The 15801-nt window shown below is 35.6% G+C and overlaps 2 protein-coding genes across 2 annotated transcripts in view; both read left to right on the forward strand.

The window, feature by feature from the left end:
* Nucleotides 1-3578: 3578 nt before the first annotated feature.
* On the forward strand, nucleotides 3579-12272 carry LOC141789520 (elastase-1-like). Its single transcript, XM_074668953.1, has 7 exons — nucleotides 3579-3630; nucleotides 3744-3847; nucleotides 6190-6290; nucleotides 6609-6734; nucleotides 9115-9251; nucleotides 9342-9484; nucleotides 12081-12272. The coding sequence occupies exons 1-7, from the start codon at nucleotides 3591-3593 to the stop codon at nucleotides 12270-12272; spliced, it is 843 nt and encodes a 280-aa protein (XP_074525054.1). The 5' UTR covers nucleotides 3579-3590.
* A 3220-nt stretch (nucleotides 12273-15492) lies between these two features.
* The window catches only part of lactbl1b (lactamase, beta-like 1b), a 92131-nt gene continuing 91822 nt past the window's right edge, over nucleotides 15493-15801 (forward strand). The window contains exon 1 of the mRNA XM_074677170.1: nucleotides 15493-15548. Within this exon, the coding sequence (XP_074533271.1) occupies nucleotides 15502-15548 (47 nt within the window). The 5' untranslated portion in view covers nucleotides 15493-15501. The remainder of the gene's footprint in view (nucleotides 15549-15801) is intronic.

The following is a 15801-nucleotide window of genomic DNA, read 5'->3' on the forward strand; positions in this document are numbered from 1 at the left end:
TTTTATTTTTCTTGTAGAGGATACTGATATTTAAATACAATGACATTAAATAGATGTATGCGTTAACATTTTTTGGAACTAAATATTTATCACATCTCGCAATAAAGCCTACAACACGCTCTGCTTCACCTCCTGCAACATCAACAGCCCACCAACTTTCCATGCACCTGTGGCTAACCTCAAGTTTTACAGCCCTGGAAAGAAAACTAAATCTACAATAAGACAAATCTGGAAGAAAATACAGATTTTAATTCTATGGTGGATGGATTCATTTAACTGCCAATGTGCTGGCTTGATATACATGATTGATGTGTGGCAAGACATTAGCAAACAACAAAAAATGATGGCTTGAGCCAATTATCAATAAATGCCATAAAGTTCAAATATTTTTTCAAAGTTTGGACGTTTATTTATTTATTTATTTTTTCAATTTCAATTCATTTTATTTTTGCAAATTTTGTGATTTTTTTTTTTCAATTTTGGGGATATTTTGTATTTTTTTAATTTAGTAAAAAAAAACATTTTCCATTTTTTATTTTTTTTGCAAACTTATTTCATTTTAATTCTTTTAAACAATTTTTGCAAATTTTTGACATTGCTTCATAATTTTTTTACACATTATTTTAATTTAAGAAGTTTTTGAAATTTTAAAAATGGGGAATTTTTTTTTTCTTTTTGGAAATATTTGTAAACTTATCAAACGTAGATGCCATAAAGTATTTTCAAAAAGTTTGGAATTTTTTTTTATTTGTAATTTTTTGTATATTTTTTAAATTATAATTCATTTTATTTTTGCAAACTTTGTAAAAAAATTTTCAATTTTGGGGATATTTTGCATTTTTTTTAATTAATTAAAAAAAACGTTTTTAATTTTTTAATTTTTTGCAAACTTATTACATTTTAATTCTAAAAAGCAATGTCATAAATTTTTGCAAATTTATGGCATTGCTTTTTATTTATTTTTTTTAGTTTTTTTATTTTAGAAGTTTTCAAAATTTTAAATATGGGGAAAATTCTTTTTTTTTTCTTTTTGGAAATATTTGTAAATTTATCAAATGTAAAAACAAAAGCTTAGACATCTCATGCACAGTTTTTTAAATTAAATAAAACTTCTTGTTGAGATAATTATTTACTAGACTCTATGTAGATACAGAATTTTATACACTTTATTGACTTTATTGTGAAGTTAAAGCAGATTGGCTCCTAATTGACTTTAACCCTAGTGAGCTGAGGCCAAATGGCTCCTATTAATGTAAAGGCTGCCGACCCCAGGTCTAAAACATGAAGTCCTGAGTAAAATCTGACATTCATTTATCAGCCTTCTTGTCTTCTGGTCAGTCCATCCTTTCATATTCATCAGAAACAGCCAGTAAACAGGTCTGAGTGGTGTTTCTCAAACAGCAGCTTTGTGTTGCCCTTTCTCTGGCCTCTCTGGTGGTTTAGTGACATTCAGAGGAAAAAAGATCAAAGCGCGGTGGCACCAATGGAGGGTATGTTAGATGCATGATAAGCTGGCCTATACAGTGGGAACTGTACATATGTGGCACTGTAATCAGAATGGAAATACTACAGATGGATAGAGTAAGATAGTGTCTTGTTCTGTCCTTTACCTTTCCTATGTTTGTGGTCTATTCATCCTGTTTTCCAGAATCTATATATCCCTGTATGTAGAAAAAGACTCCCTCAACAGGACTTCATAATTTATTTCAAAGGCTTTAAGAGGTAAACTGTAATGTACCTTTATATCGTGATCTTGAAATAACACCTTCTCACTGTATGTTTATCTCCACCCCCAGCTGAGCTGAAACTCAGGTATGAATCATATTAAAGTGGCTGCTGTTGCCTTAGAACAGCTCGGATGGGCTTAAGTGCTTTAATGATACTCTGTTTATAACTAAAAATAAAAAGCCATCCTGCCAGGCTGCCTGCTAAAGCAATACTTATTTCTTCTTTATTAGTCTTTTCTGCTGCTCACTTTCAAACACCTCTGAGGTATTGCTTCTCTACCTGTGGTGTCGTTTAACTTTTGCTTTTCCTGTGGGCCTAAAGTGTGACTTCGCAGCAGATATAAGCCTAACAGGGGCATTTCTCTGACTCTGAGGAGTAGGAAGAAATGTATGTCTCTACCTGTGGCGCAAGGAGTAGTTATCCGCAGGCTGCTTCCACGACCACGACGTCCTTAGACGACTTTAAGAGGGAGTTTCCAGACTTTGGCTTCTCATTTGTCCACATTTGAGCAAACAATGAAAAAAAAAACGCGAAAACTCCGGTAGGAAGTATTACATATTGCTTATGCAAGCATCAGCTAATTTTGTTCTTGATTGACAGGTGTCCATTTTTTCTTGCACGTGCACCTCTACAGCTTCGTGCTGCGACTTTCCGTAGCGCGTGAGCCCCCCCCCCCGTTAACGTTGTGTTGACGGTTAGTCTGTTTTTCCGTGTTGCATGGAGCTAAAATCCTGGCAAAACATTACAAAAATTGTTTTACAAAGACACTTTTATTAATTTGAAAGAATGTGCTTTACATACAAAACATATTTCCCTCAAAAAATATAAATGTAAAATAAAAATAAATTTAAATAGATAGGTAAATATATAAATAATAAATAAAATATGATAAATACATTTCAAAAACATCTTAACAGGACAAAAAACCTTTGTGTGAGTCTTAAGATATAAGTCCATCGAATTTTTCTTCCTACAAGTACAAAAGTGACATCAAGTCTGTACGCTTTCACATGAAGCCTGCTCTAAAAAAAAAAAAAAAAAAATTATATATATATATATATATATATATATATATATATATATATATATATATATATATATATATTCACCTGACAAGTCCTGAAGAAATGTATTGATTTTTTTATATATAAAAAAAGATTAAAAATGATGACTCAATTATTTGAAGTAAGTGAAAAAAATTGCTTGAAATGTTAGAAAAATTTATTGTTTAAGTTTCTTGAATGAAGACTTCGTTTTTTTGTTGTTTTTTTCAAAGAAGTGTCACAAAAAAAATTCTCGGTTTTTTGGTTTCTTTTTACCTTTTCATCAATTCCAGAGTGCAATCTTTCAGTATCTTAAAATAATACATTTTTCTGGGCTTGTTGGTTAAATGCTGCTTGGATTTCAGTTTTTGCAATGCAGCATGTGAACGCCTCTTGAGTAGCAAGTGGAAGGAAATAAAGTTAAGAAATTAAAAGTCTTAATTAGCAAGAAAAAAAAAGCTCTTACAGGTTTTGGTGTGCTTGCAAAATGAAGAGCATGAAGAATATATATATATCTACACTACAGACGGCTCTCTGTAAGTGTTAATGTAAAGGTTTTGTAAAAGGGAAATGACTAATTGGATCAGTCTTTTCTTTAAAAACTGAAGCAGGTTTTGGAGGGGAAAAAAAAAGAAATTTGACGCTGAGTCAGCTATTCCTCACCACACACTGATAACTGTGGGACAGACACAGGTGGACTAACCCTGAAATTGAACAGGTCTCTCTGTGGCACACACACTATACGCTGAGGTGGCCTGAGGGTATAAAAGAGCAGAGTGCAGACAAGTCCAGTGCAGAAAGTTTCAGGAGACTGCAAACATGCTCAGGTTTCTTTTGTTGACCTCTCTGGCAGCCCTTGGTAAGATCTGACTCACTCTTCCTTTCAGCTGTCATTCTGCACACACACACACAAACACACACATACAGCTCCTCACAGACTTCTCACTGTATATTATGGCTCTTGTGTTACAGTGCTGGCCGAGCTGGAGCCCCAGCCCAGGTACCTGGAGGATGACACTGTGGAGGAGAGAGTTGTGGGCGGTGAGGTGGCCAGACCTAACTCCTGGCCCTGGCAGGTAAGAAATATGCGCCCTGTGAAACCTCAGTGTAAGGCTTTTCTGTCTGAGGTCTTGAATACACCTCACATTTTTAATAACCTCAGCAGATGAAGTTAATCTTCAAATCTTCTTCTGGTTTAGCTTTTAATTCCTGCAACACTGAGGTCTCAGAAGATACAAGTTCTTCTTTAGATGGGTACAATGAAGCCTAACACCACTTTAACCTACAATTATGGAAATAAACACTTCTGAAAATTTAGTCCTTAACACCAAAATATCAACATATCAGAGCAGAACTGTTGATTTTGTACACCCGGTTCCAAAAGCCCTGACACTATCCAACTCTATCTCTTTCCTTCTCCATCACTTTAGCTCAACTTACAAAAAATACCAGCAGCATTAACACTCCTAAACTTTTAAAAGAAAGTTTTTCCTCTCTGAAGCAAGAACTGTGCTTCTTCAACAAGAACATCCATGTTTACTGGAGGCAGAAACAAATGAGCTGGAAGGCATGGCTGGGCAGAAGTTTTGTGTAGAATTTGAACAATTCGAAAAAGAAAAGAAAGAAGTGTTAAGATGAGAATGAAATAAAAAATAGTATAACCTTAAGGTGTTGCACTTGAACCTTTCAACAGGAGGGTCCTTTTTTTAGAGTTAAAAGTTTAGATTTCAGTCTTTGACTTTGAACACGGTATACAAGCTATATTTGCCTCAAGTGTGGAAACTACTTTTTTTATAGGCTGTGTAACACATAAACTTGTTTGGCTGTCAAGGCCCTGAAACTTATCTGTATCAAGCAGTTAAGTTAAAACCTTCTACACCACATTAGAAAAAGACATTTTGAGGGGACTTTAGGGCTTTCTCTTTTGGTTTTGTTGCTGCAAAAGTTACACTTTCAATACTTCTATGAGTGAAGTGTGAAATTGTGCAAACCCAAACATTTGAAATGGTACAGTACTAATGCTTACTGTACGGTACTGAGGTGTTTTTTTAATTGTAAAATCTCAAACATTTAACAATTTAACATGTTTATTCTCAATATAAAATTGCAATCCAGCAACCCATGTCCATGTCCAGCATGGAAAATCACCTACTCTTCTGCCCCCTCACAGTCACAAGGATGCATTTAGGTACCTAAACATGGTATCATTTGGATTTTACGTGAATTGGTACTCAGTACTACAGACAAAATTCAGTCAGTAAAGTACCTAATTTGGTACACATCCCTAGCTCTAATCACTTTTAAAGCTTATGCAACTAGTTACTGGTCACATTGTTTTCACGTTCCATCTAAATGAAGCACAGAATTGTATTTTTATTTTTTCATAATATTTTTTTGTGCTTCTACATCACTAACAGGCAAAAAATCAGTGTCCATGTCATAAAAAAGTAGCTTAGAACTAAATTTAGTTTTGTGCTCGTGGAGTTTGACTTTCTGAGTCCTTCAAAAGATAAGCTACAAAGATTTACATGTTACAATTTTAGTGAGATTACGTTTAAGTTTATTCATTTAGAACAGGGAAAATATATATTAATGAACATATACATGTAATAATGCAAGATTATTATAGCCAAAGGCTAATGTTGATCTTTAGTCCCTTCGGCAGGTTGATGTCAACAACATAAAATAATCAAATTTTATTTTTATTTATTTAACCTTTATTCAACCAGATAAAAACCCATTGAGATCTGGATCTATTTTGCAAGGGAGACCTGGCCAAGAGGGGTGCAGCACACGTCACAATTAATAAATAGATACAGTAAAAAGTTCACCAAAAGAACAGTTAAAGAATAGTAAAAGAACAATTAAAACAATACTTTGAAGTAAATCAAAAACAAATTACAGTATAACGTGCTAGAGGTAAGTAAAAACAACAAGATTATTTCGTTAGGAATGGAAGGCTCTCAGAGAAATGAGATCAGACAAATCAATTAAATTAGATTTGACTTTAACGTTGAAAAATCATGCCCAAGCAATTGTACAAATAAATGTATGTGTACACATACAATTTAAATCTCAATTGGGTCAAACCAGTCAAAAACCTGTGTGACAGTAGAAAAGTAGACCAGGTTATCCCAGAAAATAAAGTGTAAATAAAACAGCACGGCTAGATACTCTCAAATACAGTCGAAAATGCCCAAAAAAGCAACACTTGACTGAGTTCTTTTGTTTCTGAAATGTTAAACAGATGACTGCAGCTGTTATTTTTCTCCGAGCAAACATCCGCAGAGCTCATCAGGGGAATTTCAGTGACTTATTTCCTCACATAAGAATAGATTTGCGTTAGGCGTGCTGCCAAAACACGCTGCGATAATGTGGATGTCTCAAAGTGTGATGCTCTCTGTTCCCATTTCCTCAGATCTCCCTTCAGTACAAATCTGGCAGCAGCTTCTACCACACCTGTGGAGGAACCCTGATCAGGAGAGGATGGGTCATGACTGCTGCTCACTGCGTGGACCGGTATGATCTCAGAGCTAACGTGTGCCATACATGGAAGGAGGAGGAGGAGGATGGAGCTGAAAATAACACCTGTATTTCATAACCCACACCCTTTAGCTTGTATGCAAAAATGAGGGATCTGAGCTATAAAAAGCTGTGCAGTGTTTTTGTAATCCAGCCTGATTTGATGTAATATTAGGAATCCATCACACTCCTACATAAAATCACAGTTTCCATGTCAAATATTGATTTCCAGCAGCTGTCCTGGAAAAAGAGTGCTAACTGACAGTGAGGCTAAAAGGTGAGATGGAAATAAATATTAGATTGTTTTTCTTACAGTTCCAGGACCTGGCGTGTTGTTCTCGGAGATCACAACATCAACTCCCACGAGGGCAAAGAGCAGTACATGAGCGTGAGCCGCGTCTACCTCCACCCCAACTGGAACTCCAACAACGTTGCTGGAGGGTGAGTGCTTCTTTGTGGGTCAACTCAATTTTTTGGCACATTTCTGTGTTTAAGTTCAGCACAGATGGTTAAATATACATCAGAGGAAACTAGAGCAGAATGTGTTTGTTTGTTTTAAATGTAAAATAGACGTAAATGCTTTTTGTGGCCATGCATTCAACTTTTAATGCCTTCTTTAATCTGCACAAGAAAATGCCTCATGCTGAGAAAGTCTTTTGATTGACAACTCTGGAAATCAGCCCATTAAACTCAATCAGAGTCATGTAACACCAGGAAATTAATATGCAGCCAGTTACTGCAGTAATCAGCCTCCTGAACGCTGAGGTTTGTCAATTTGTTGTGTTGAGGAACAGTTGAATTGATCATGAATCATTAATTATTCAAGAATCACTCAGTGCTGTTTAAACCAACTGACAGAGAACAGCTAATTTATATCTAGACTGACAACAATCTGCAGATAAAACTATCTTTGTTGCATCTCTTTGCATAAGTAGTTACCAGGGATGTCCCGATGCAGAATTTTTGACTCCCAGTCCAATCAGATTTCTCAATGATATGTTTTGTCGGTACCAATCCAATACTGATACATTTCTCTGATAAGTCCCGTACTCTGTTGGGTGATTCAGGTGTAAATGACGAATCATATTTGTTGTATTAAAGTGAGCCCTGTTGGTTCCTCCTCCAGGAACACTCACTTTACCAATCTTGCAAGATGCTGTTTTACTATCATTGCTTTCCAAAGAGAAGTAGTCCCACACAGCGGACATGTTTTCAGAATCAGAACTGCCTTTATTCGCCAAGTATTTTCAAGAATACAAGGAATTTGACTCTGGTTTAAAATGCAATCTCTCAGTACGATTGCTGTAAATAGAAAATGCACCCCAAAAAACACTAAATATTACAAAAGTTAAAAAAAAGGGCTTAAGTAGTACATTTTTCACCACTAGAACAATTAACTTTGGAAAAATACGATCAGGGTTATATATTTCAAGAATTTTGGTCCCCACTGGTTTTGGGTATAGAGAAATTTTTTAAAGGAGACCATTAAGTGGGTGTCTGATCCCAAATCTATGTACCAAAAGGCCAGGTAGACCTTAACATTATGGGTATTTGTCGTCTGTATGTATATATGATGTACGGGTATCTGATATGTTAACACATGAGTACATGTGAGACCTTATGTGTATGTTTTACTATTAACCCACTGATTTCTGTGAAGTTATGTTACTACTTTTTCACTTATTTACTAAATTATTTTTTTCTTTGCTTTTATTTCTTTTTTATCCTCTTGGTTTTTTTATTCATTTATCTATTTTTTCTCATATTTTATTTGCATTTTGTCCTCCTTTTATTTTATTTTCCGACTTGTTCTTTTCTTTTCATTTGTCTTTTTTATTTAATTTATATTTATCTTTATCTTTATGTTTTTATTTTCATTTTATTTATTTATTTATTTATTTATTTATTTATTTATGTATAGATATTTTTTTTATCTTTTTTATTGTTTTAATTATTATTATTATTATTTCAATTTATTTATTTATTTATATATTTATAAATATATAAATAAAAAAATAGATAGATAAATAAATAAATAAATAAATAAATAAATGAAATAAAATAAAATAAAATAAAATAAAATAAAATAAAATAAAATATAATAAAATAAAATAAAAAAATAAAATAAAATAAAATAAAATAAAATTGAATAAGATTGAAAAGAAATAACAGCTTGGATCAGGAAATCACTTGTAGTTAACCAATGAAAAGTTGATTCGTTTCAAGTTACTGGCTACTTCCGTAAATTGTAACGGATTACTAGTTACTGCATTTGAAAAGTAACTTCACTACTAGTTTAGTTACCCAAATTTACCATGTAGATACAAGGTAAAACATCACTACCCTTTCCTCACTTTATTTTCAGTTTTGAATGAAGGGCATCTCTTTAGCCTTTCCACAAAGTGGGTTATTGTATAAATGTCAATAAGATAGCATTTAACACTCAGCCATTCACTTGAATAAACAGTATACCTGTCAGCACAAAGAAATATACCTCACTTTAAAATTCACAAACAACAGAATGAAAGAGGAGATGTGTGGTGACTCAACCAAATTTGGGCATAATCCTAAGAACAAACCAGCTTTCATGGAATCATGGCAAAAAAATCAAGAGGTTTAACAAAAATAAATTGCACTTTATCCCATAACGTTTATCATTTTTCTCTATTCTAAAAAATAGTGAGTAACTCGTTACCCCAAGACTGAAAATGATGATTGCCAACAAGAACCACTCTTGAAACAAAAACAAATGAATTTTTGCAGGTAGACCTAAAAAAAATGGAAAATGAAACAACTAAATTGTATTTTTTTCCCCCTTCAGATGGGACATTGCTCTCCTGCGTCTGTCTTCTGATGCTTCTCTCAACTCCAACGTGCAGCTCGGTGCCCTGCCCCCCTCTGGTCAGGTCCTGCCCCACAACAACCCCTGCTACATCACCGGCTGGGGCCGCACCCAGAGTGAGTCCCTCACAGTTAGATAATCCTTGATGAATAACTCAGCCTGCAGAGAAAAGAGTCGTTAATGATGTTTTCTCTGTCGTTCCTCAGCTGGCGGTCAGTTGTCTGCCCAGCTGAAGCAGGCCTACCTGCCCGTTGTTGACCACAAGACCTGCTCCAGCTACGGCTGGTGGGGCAGCACCGTGAAGGACTCCATGGTCTGTGGTGGAGGTGGCAGCGACTCTGGATGCCAGGTAAGTGAAGAAAAACATTGTTTACACCTTCTGAGTTTTTTTTTATTCAAATACATCAAACACAACTCCTCAGATTACCAACTTCACTTTGATAATATCATCAATGCGAAATTTTAGAGCTCTAAAAGAAGCATTATCACCTCACTTTTTTCAAACCTGAAGTCTCCTTTCAACAAATAAAACTATTTATTAGTTTTTGCCACAAATATAACATAGGAAGACTACAGGCAACATTTTATGTATCAAGTTATTGCAATATTTCTTGAATCAACCCCTCCAATCTTTTACTGCATAACAGATCTTTTCATTTTTGCAAACTGATGAATTAGTACTTAAAATGTTATCAATCAAAGCAAAAAAAATCCATAACAGTCGCTGATGTAAATGGCTTTTGGGTTGCCAGGTTGTGGCATAAGTCCAATTGAGTTATTGGATGTTTTTAACATCTTTTGAGGACATCAGGAATGAGCAGTTCACCAACTCTTTTCCAACACCAACATTTGACATTGTACTATGACCATTTTTTGTTTATCTAACCTTTATTTAACCAGTTTGGTTCCATGGAGAATAAAAACCTCTTTTTCAAGGGAGACCTGGCCAAGACAGGCAGCAGCAAAAACACAAAGTTACAGACAGGAAGCTCAAAAGAGACAAAGCACAGTCAGTAAAACAGGTGATAATGGATTAAAATCACATTCTAAGAAACAGCTGTTCAATCAACCAAGCCAAAACACTGACATCTTATAGAACCAGCCTCCACGTCTTTTTTAGATTATTTTAGTTTGTCTTTATTTCATTCTTAATAACATAAATCATAGCTAATATAGGTACAATACAAAAACAAAATAAGTCTTGAATGAAAAGGAGCAGAAAGGAGAAAAAGTCTTATGGTATCTTCCCCTTCACTCACACAATGATTAAATAGACACTTGATCAGACAACCAAAAATAAGGGCAGCATACCTTTAGCTTTGCAAAAAAATAAAGTAAAATAACAGTAACAACTATATTAATTATACTATATTTATTTTTTGTACAGAATGACTATAAGCAAGGCAACCCTTAATCGTAAAATTACAAGTGCTACTATTTTGCCTTTTATTTCTTTTCTTTTCTTTTTTATTTTATTTTTGTTTGTTTATTTTTTTGCTCATTTTAGGTGCAAGGTTAAGAGTATATTTCATCCCTGTATTTATTAAGTATTTTTTGTTTTTAATATGTCTTTCATTTTAGATTTAAGAACATTTAAGGAACCAGCTCCTTGAGCTGTAAGTCGTTCTGCAGCTGGTTCCTTTCCATATTTCTGTCCAAGCATTTGGGACAGGAAGCATAATGAGGTCCAGAGAACGCAGATGAATGTGTGGTACTTTTTTGCATGATAAAAACACATATAAAGTGGGGGAGCAGGCCAAGAGCTGCCTTATAGATAAAAGTGAACCAGTGTGTGAGCCTCTGGGTCGCCAAAGCAGGCCATCCAACTGAAGAGTACAACTCACAATGGAGAGTCAGAGGTTTATGGTTTGTTATGAACCTGAAGGAGGTATGGTAGGCAGTGTAGACCAAAAGATCTCCATAATCTAATACATGTTAAAGTGTTGCAGCAATAAGACACTTTTTTATATTAAAAGGAAAACACAACTTGTTTCTGAAATAAAATCCCAGCTTTAGCCTCAGCTTGTCACGAGACACAGCATATGTGATTTAAAATTCAACACGTCATCAGTCAATAAACCAAGGTATTTGTTACAGTGTACAACCTCAATCTGCTTTGCATCAACAGCACACAGCACAGAAAACATTATGAGCCTGGTTTTAGATCTGGTATAAAGCACAAGTTTGGTCTTTTCTGCATTTAAAACAAGTTACAACTCACACAGTGTATTCTGAAGGACCACAAAGGGGCTTTGCAAATGTTTAACAGCTTGCGCAAGAGATGCAGCACAGTAGTACACAATGGTGCCATCAGCAAAATAGAAAAGAAAAAATGAACTGAGTTTTTTCTAAATCTGGCAGCCCAAAATGTAATTTTTAGAATTGTTCTTTCACAGATTTGTAAAGCATGAAACACTGAAACACTTTTCAAAAGCTTTATTTTCGAATAAGGATCTTTGCTTTAGCAGAGCAGATTGTTCCCCAGCTTCATTCTTAACCCAGTTTCTCCAGCTCTCTCAGAGTTCAGTGTCAGGTCTTGATGAAAAAAGCTGGGAAATGTTTGCAGACTGCAGGAACACTGTATAGAACTCCTCTGAATTCAGTCCCACTCCACCATGACAAAGTGAATCCAGCTTCTCCCCCTCTGAGCTGAGGTCTGACCCCGGCCTGTCAGGAAAGATATTTTGGGGGACACATGCAGGATTAGTTGCTGCATCAGCAGGGGCAGAAGTCAGTTACAATGATCCAGACTCTGCTTGAACTGCAAAAAGTGTCAAAGTTTTTCAAGTCCACTGTGTGTCCAAACTCTTGAGGCTGTCTTGTGCTGGAGAGTGTTATGAGGAAAAGTTATGTGCAGTGGAAAATGTTGAAGTTTCTCCAAACTCTGCTGAGAGTACAATTGTCTGACTGAACGCTTGTTTGTGCTGTCTCTTCCCTTCACCCAGGGCGACTCTGGCGGCCCCCTGAACTGCAGCGTGAACGGTCAGTGGGTCGTCCACGGTGTGACCAGCTTTGTGTCCTCCTCCGGCTGCAACGCCTACAGGAAGCCTACCGTCTTCACCCGCGTGTCTGCCTACATCAGCTGGATGAACAACGTCAGTATGAGCAAACACAATCACGTGTCAGAAATTATCTGAGCTCTCTACGTGGGTTGTTTTTGAATTTGAGTCACAGCTCAGGAGTCGATTGAAGCAGAATTCAGTCATTTTATTCATACAGTACACCCTCACACAAACTTATCTATTTGTGCCTCAGTTTGATGTTTTTATAATCACATAATGACTCATGTGTCCTTGCTTTGCCAGATCATGGGTTGAGAAGACCATCTCTATGGAGACGAGTGAATACTCGGGATTCATCTCAGCTTCTGCCAAACTGTGTCAGAATAAAACCTCTGATAAATGTGTGTTTGGACTCTGGTGTCAGTGTTTGCGTTGTGCGGCGTGTGGGAGACAGAAGGCTATGTTCTCATTAGGATTTATTAAAGCATAAGTCAGTAGAGGTGAGGAGAAATGTGGTGCTCTGGGAAAAAGACAGGAAAGCAGTGGCAGCAGTGTTAGGAGGTTGTTTTTAACTTGGGTATTTTTATGAGGTAATCTTTGGGTATTAAATAGATTTAAAAGTAAAATAGTTTTCAGAGTCAGAGGAAAATAAGTTAAAAATAAAAGATAAAAAAAGACAGAAGCATCATCTTGGGGTCGCAGGAGATTGGAGCCACTCAGGGCTTATACTGTACATAAACAACCACTCACACTCAGCAATCATAACCCTAGTGACTACGTGTTTGGAAAGAGGAGCAGAGCATATTATGATGTTTTTCAATTAGACTTTAAATAATCATAAAACCTGAAGTGTTTTGAAGCAGGATGAATGAGAATCATAGCTACTTCTTTTCAATATTAGCATTCACATGAGGTAGTCCAACACATCCCCTTTTTTCCCCAAATGCATTAGCTCACAGCACCACCTTGTGGTGTAATACGGAATGAAACCCACAAACTTCTCAGCTGAAAACACTGAAAAGCGCAACTCTAGAGACCAGTGGCTCCCCCCTGCTCCAGGAGTTCACTTATAGGCCACTAAAGTGGAAAGTTAGACTACCTATGTGCATTTATCTTTGTTTTTTCCTACATAAATCTAATGCCGTCGTCATGGCCTAGTTGGGCTGAATGGTTTCGGAAAATAATCCAATTGCAATTTTTTTATTTTATTTTTTTATTTTTAACCAATATTGCAGTTTACCATTTATCATACTTTTTTGGGGGGAATAAATCACTCTATAGTTTGATCAGCACAATAAAGGATACTATCAACATATAAACAATTAATTCCTGTAGGTCAGACATATAATATTATTATCATTAATTACCTTAAATAATATCAGATGAAAGAACAAAGCACTGCAGTAAAACAGGCCTGGTATGAACAATAATATGAAAAATAAACATGAATCCTCGCTTCTATGAATGTCACACAAAATAAAAGCACAGAAATATGAATAAGACCAAATCTCTGGCTCTACCACTGAAATATGTCAACATTTGGAATGCACTTTTTATAAAATGAAAAAGAAACACAGTATAAACATAAAATAAATATTAAAGGTGTGAAAATCTTACAGATCTCTTGTCAGTGACAAAACACAAGCTAAAGTGCAGAAATATAAATAGAAAATAAATAAATAAATAAAAGTTTTGGCTCAACCAATGAAATAAATAAAAATGTGTGAATTATACTTTTAAAATAAAACAGAAAAGGGAACTCTGAAATTTTACTGACCTCCAGTTGTCATTAAGAGTGAACAAGGGGTATGGCTCTGCTAGCCACAATCATTCTATTCCTAGAAACACAGAATGTAAAGAGAACATTAGCTGTTGGTTGTCTTAAGGTTAGTTAGAACCAAATCAAGATCTTAGAGAGAGGCTTTAGAGCAGGGGTCCCCAAACTTTTCCCCATCAGGGCCAAAAAGCTTTTCCCTTCTCTGATGGGGGGCCTGGGTCACTTTGTAAAAAAAAAAAGTGTGACGATCGCAGAAGTGTCCAAACGTAAATATTCATTGGTTCCCAGAAAGCCACACATATTAATATATGTTAACCAAATATTAGTAACCCTTTCTGGGATCTTGACAAGAAAAAAATCAGAAAATAGATGCAACTAGTAATGAAATATATAACACTTTTTTTTAAGATAAATAATAACTAAATAACCCTTTTTGTTTTTTTTTTACAGAAAAAAAGTCCATGAATTATTAACTTCCTTGTAGACACCACTGTTTACAACTCTCTCTCATCAACTTCACTGTGAAAACCAGAAAGCAAGCAGGCTAAGAAACCGAACTAAGTGATACAACACCTACCAGCACAATACATTTTACTACCAGTATGGTTGTATATCAGGATTTTTTTTTTTTTTTTTTTTCCAAGGGAGGGGTTTCAGATAGGGCACAAACTGCAGAAGGGTGGGTTAGAAAGTTTTGTTTTATGCATGTGTAAGTCTTGATCACATGGCCAGACTGAAAAAAAAACAAAACATTATGCACCTCAGGTATTGTTCAGGGGCCGGGCAAAATGTGAAGACGGGCCATATCAGGCCCCCGGGCCTTAGTTTGGGGACCACTACTTTAGCGAATGTTCCCCCTTGGTTACACTGACACCCTACAAATCCTTCTTGGGTTTCATAACGTTCCCTAAACGTTAAGAGGACCAACCAACCAAAATATTTTCTTGTGGTTGCAGTCCTACCCTCACACAACATTCGGTTGGTTGTTTTTTGGTTGATCTGAGAATGATGAGTAACTGTGCTGACAAAAGGATCCTCTTCATTAATATTTTAGTTTTAGGCTTCTAACTTGCATGTAGCCTATGTAGAGTGGAAAATAATCCAATTGGACCAATAATGCAATTGTGCAAACATTTTCTTTTTGCATCATTGTTCATATGGAAATCAAAATTCACACATTGCCATGAATACTGTCAGAGTCTGGGCCATGTTTATTGCTTTTAGTTTTTAATTTCATTTGTTTTTAGCTTAAATGTGCTGAAAATGCACTGCATATTAACTGGCTTTAATATATGTTGAAAGCACAGTGTGCCTTTAACACTTTGTCATACTTCTGCACAAAGTCCACTAAAGGAAGGCAATAAAATAAAGTGTATGTCTTGGGAAAAACTGCTAAAAACATAATATATACATAGATATTCATTTTTCCTGTCAGAACGCTTCTTATTTAGGATTTAAGACCAACTGCTTGATACACAAGCACACACCAGTACAGTAGGTGGCGCTATTGCAACTTTCAGCTGATTTGCCATAAGGCAAAAAAATCCCAAGAAGAAGAGGGAGATGAATGGAGGATAGTTGGGTCAGATGTATGCGTTGTGTTTCTACTTCTGCCCACGTAGGACATCAAAATGGTAAGTGTTTGTCTTTCAATAGAAGTCCCTGAAGTCTTTTGTCTAGTTTGAAACGACCAACCAACAAACTGATTGGCCAGGTCTGATGTCAAAGCAGTTAGGAATCCTTGTCCTTTGAGGCATAGTGTTAATAGGTCTAAATATCAAGCACCAGTGCTGAATTTGGGCTTGGGACAGTAATTGTTGCTGGCCTGTAGGCCGTATACAACCCTCAAATTCTTATCTGCAGAAGAGTATTCCAAAATTTAATATA

The sequence above is a fragment of the Halichoeres trimaculatus genome, unplaced genomic scaffold, assembly GCF_033239565.1.
Source record: "Halichoeres trimaculatus isolate MK-OKI-2021-1 unplaced genomic scaffold, fHalTri1.1 fHalTri1_scaffold_1, whole genome shotgun sequence".
Taxonomy (NCBI): Eukaryota; Metazoa; Chordata; class Actinopteri; order Labriformes; family Labridae; genus Halichoeres; species Halichoeres trimaculatus.